This window comes from Quercus suber, unplaced genomic scaffold (assembly GCF_002906115.3).
Source record: "Quercus suber isolate HL8 unplaced genomic scaffold, Cork oak 2.0 scaffold_1009, whole genome shotgun sequence".
Taxonomy (NCBI): Eukaryota; Viridiplantae; Streptophyta; class Magnoliopsida; order Fagales; family Fagaceae; genus Quercus; species Quercus suber.
Genome location: NW_027070422.1, coordinates 151,378 through 155,051, shown reverse-complemented (window position 1 = coordinate 155,051; position 3,674 = coordinate 151,378). Strand labels below are relative to the sequence as shown.

The 3,674-nt window shown below is 36.7% G+C and overlaps 1 protein-coding gene across 1 annotated transcript; it reads left to right on the top strand.

Annotated features, from left to right (window-relative positions):
- Nucleotides 1-1,862: 1,862 nt before the first annotated feature.
- LOC136065537 (uncharacterized) lies at nt 1,863-3,284 on the top strand. The gene is made up of 2 exons (XM_065768856.1): nt 1,863-2,993; nt 3,180-3,284. The coding sequence occupies exons 1-2, from the start codon at nt 1,863-1,865 to the stop codon at nt 3,282-3,284; spliced, it is 1,236 nt and encodes a 411-aa protein (XP_065624928.1).
- The last annotated feature ends 390 nt before the right edge of the window (nt 3,285-3,674 follow it).

The following is a 3,674-nucleotide window of genomic DNA, read 5'->3' as shown; positions in this document are numbered from 1 at the left end:
ACTTTATTAGCTTTGGAATTGACAAAGAAACATTTAAAAAAAAGGATTCAGATCCTCTAGATTTCCTAGGGTACTCTACTAAATAGATTTCCTTAAATTTTAACTATTCTTTAATGATTTAATGACCTAGATTTTGCCATGTTAGCATTCTATTAATAATAATCTTAATTGTTTTGTTTGTAACATTATTTTATTATTTTAAGTGTATTATTAGTGAAATGCTAACATGGCAGAATCTAGATATTTAAATCATATAAGAATGGTTAGGATTTAAGGAAATCTATTGGTAGAGTATCTTAGAAAATCTAGAAAATTTGAATACTTAAAAATATATATATATATGCAAGTGTCAGGCTAGGTAGTAGGTACAATGATATATAATATATATTAATGTTTATTTATACTAAAAATAGAAGAGTTATTGTTATTAGGAAAAGCAATTGTTTACAATATTTTGACAATAAATTATAAGTTGAAAGTTTTTATTTGTTATAATTTAAATCTATTACTAAAATTAATTTTTTGCCATCAATATCAACTCATAATAACTTTTCACTTTAAATTTGTTGGAAAATATTGTGGACATAGTATTTATCTATTATTATAAATTTAAGATCTATATATATTGCCAAAGGCCTTGTAACTGAATTGGCACCTCCCCATGTACAAAGTGCTTGGGGGTCTAAGGGAAAAGGATTTGAGCTGCAGGTTAGTAGCATGTTGTAATTATTTATCAAAAAGAAAAAAGATGTATATATTTATTAAAATATTATTAACTTTTGTGCATGCAATAAGTGTTATGACTCTCACATTTATTGTATTTTGTTTTACAAATATCTCACATTTATTGTATTTTGTTTTACAATTATCTCACATTTATTGTATTTTGTTTTACAATTATCCAAAATGTGGATTTTATTTATAGAAAAATTATAATAATTTTTTTTTAATCTCACTTTATTTAATTTTTTTAGACAAATTAAATTAAATATATACATTTTTCTTTTTCTTTTTAAGAATCCCAAAACACTTTAAAACAGTATGCCGAAATATATTGATACCGAAATATTCTATTCTATTAAATAAACTGAAACGAGGTCCGAAATGGAGTTAATAACATTGGTATATATATATATATCGTTTTGTCTTATGATTTGGTTTGCAAGAGTCCTAAGACATGTTGTAGCATTCGAAAGAAAAGAAAGCAAAAAAATAAAGAAAGAGACCACTCACTTCATTTGACAATTGCCTAATTGCTTGGCCACTTTTTCTAAAAATTCATTTGTTTTCACTATCTCTACCAATGTATGCTTGCAATTGTGAAGCAAGTGAACAAATTATCTACTTTCTGGTACTAGTAAATCCAGCATGTGGTGATGAAAGATCAACAAAATCTGGACCATTATGAACCTTCTAAATTCAAGGTTAGTAAAGTGTTCTTTTTATGCTTTATTTATTTATTAAAAAAAAAAACCAAAAAATTTTGAATTAAAATAAAGCTACGTTTCAAGAATCAAAACAAGACTTGGTCATGATTTAATGCATTATCCGCAACAAATTTTTATAATTTTGGCAATATAATATTCCTGACACACATAGAAACTGAATTATTTAGTTTGAATTGACAATTGTTGGTGACAGGTTTACAAACTAGGAGTGTGGTAGGTTTGTCACTTTTTCTGGTTGCTCGTCTTTAGCAGAGTTCGCTTTGGAACTTCTCCTAGGGCCGTAGCACTGAAGTCCCTTCCTTGGAAGGAGTCTTTGTCCCTTGCTCTAACAAGTTTAGTGCAAGGCTAGTGGTTTTTTTCATCAGGGGGCTTGGGAAACACTGTGTGGGCTCCTATTTCTCCTTTTCTTCATAAATGGAAAATCTAACTAAACACTGGAAATCTTTATCTCTCTCAAATAGGGAAGGTCCTGGCATATGTTTAAAGAAAGAGCAAGCTATTTCGGAACACGCCATTGCAGCTAGATTTCTCACTAAACGTCCCCTTAACATCGATGCCATAGCCAATACCTTCACTCCCCTCTGGAGAACAAAATCTGGTTTCAAGGTAAAACATATCGAAGATCATGTTGTTCTTTTTTCTTTTGAAAATAAGGCAGATGTGGATCGGATTATCGCAGCGGAACCATGGAGCTTTGACAAACACTCTATGGTTCTTTCTCGATACAACAAGGAAACCACTTTTCATGCATCTGATCTAACCATGGTCACGTTTTGGGTGCAAATTTATGACATCCCGATTCGCTTCAGAAACAAAGAGATCGCAGAACAAATCTGTGAATCAGTGGGGACCATTCTCTACCCAGATGGTGCTCCTGAATGTGATGGTGGTAGCTTTATTAGAGTGAGAGTCAAGGTTGATATTTCTCAGCCTCTATGCAGAGGAAAGCTCATCACTTTGGAGGATGGCAAAGATCATTGGGTGTCATTTAAATACGAAAGACTTGCCAACCTGTGCTATTGGTGCGGTTGTCTTACGCATACTGATAGAGACTGTAAGCTTTGGTTTGAAAGTGAAGGTTCTCTTAAAGCTGAAGACCAACAATTCGGCCCATGGCTTCGTGCTCCACCCTTTTTGGCTTCTAGAAAAAAGGTTGTTTCGGTTCCGGGTTTCTACGAGAAAAAGTCACAACGCAATCAAAGTCAGCCTCTCTCTGAATCTCATGCTCAACCACAACCGAAAAACCACCAGGTCCCCGTGGGTCATTCCGATAGTCCATACGGATCAGTTAATGACAATAGCAAAAGCCAAGAATTTCAGTCAAGAGCTGGAAATCCCTTTCCGGTATCAGCAGAGAATGCTACGGCGGATCTTCCTCTGAATCTCCCTTCCCAGCCGGACTTCGAAGAATTAATTAAAGATATTGATAGGGATATCTGCCGATTTGACAGTGAGGTGACATCTCTTCAAAATTCAAATGCCTCTCCTCCCGCTCCCAATCTGATCAATTCCTCCCCTCCAACTTGTCATCCGGGCCCAGCACCCGTATGTTCAACTAGTCAACCCAATAAACCCAGCCCATTAAGGGACTTAACTAATATGGACCTGGATCGTGCTCAGACTTAAAAAAACTCTAATGGAATATGGGTCCGTGTATCAAGACCAGCCCACCACGAAGACAATATCCCTTTAGAGACTTCCCTGGGCAAGCGTAACTCTTATGCTTCTCAGAATATTTCTCTCCCATCTAAGCGCAGAGCTCTTGACGGCGCTAAATCAGATGACAACTCCTTCCCAACGGCGGCGGCTGATCTTCAGTCCCGCCGAGCACTATGAATTGGATTTGCTGGAACGTGCGTGGGCTTGGGAACCGACGCACAGTCCGAGAGCTCGAGGTAGTCACTCAGGCGCAAGATCCCGTGGCCATGTTCCTAGCCGAGACATGGTCTGCTGAAGCTAGGCTGCATAAAGTGTGTGCTGATCTGAAATTTGACCACTGCTGGATCGGCCCAAGTGCTGGTAAGTCCGGTTGCTTAGCTTTGTTTTAGAAGAACACGGTTCACATTGAGGTGGTTTCAGATTCTCAGAACCACATCGATGCCATTGTTGGTGAAGCTGCCCAGGAACAATGGAGGTTTACGGGTGTATATGGGTTTGCCGATTCGGCCAAAAAGCATGAAACCTGGGACTTGATCCGTGACCTTCATCGGCGTTCGTCACTCCCCT

What these genes read in the sequence shown, in the direction of transcription:
- LOC136065537 (XM_065768856.1), top strand. Translation starts at nt 1,863, where the DNA reads ATGGAAAATCTAACTAAACACTGGAAATCTTTATCTCTCTCAAATAGG. An exon ending in GTCATCCGGGCCCAGCACCC is followed by an intron (nt 2,994 to 3,179) that starts GTATGTTCAACT and finishes TATGCTTCTCAG; the next exon opens with AATATTTCTCTCCCATCTAA.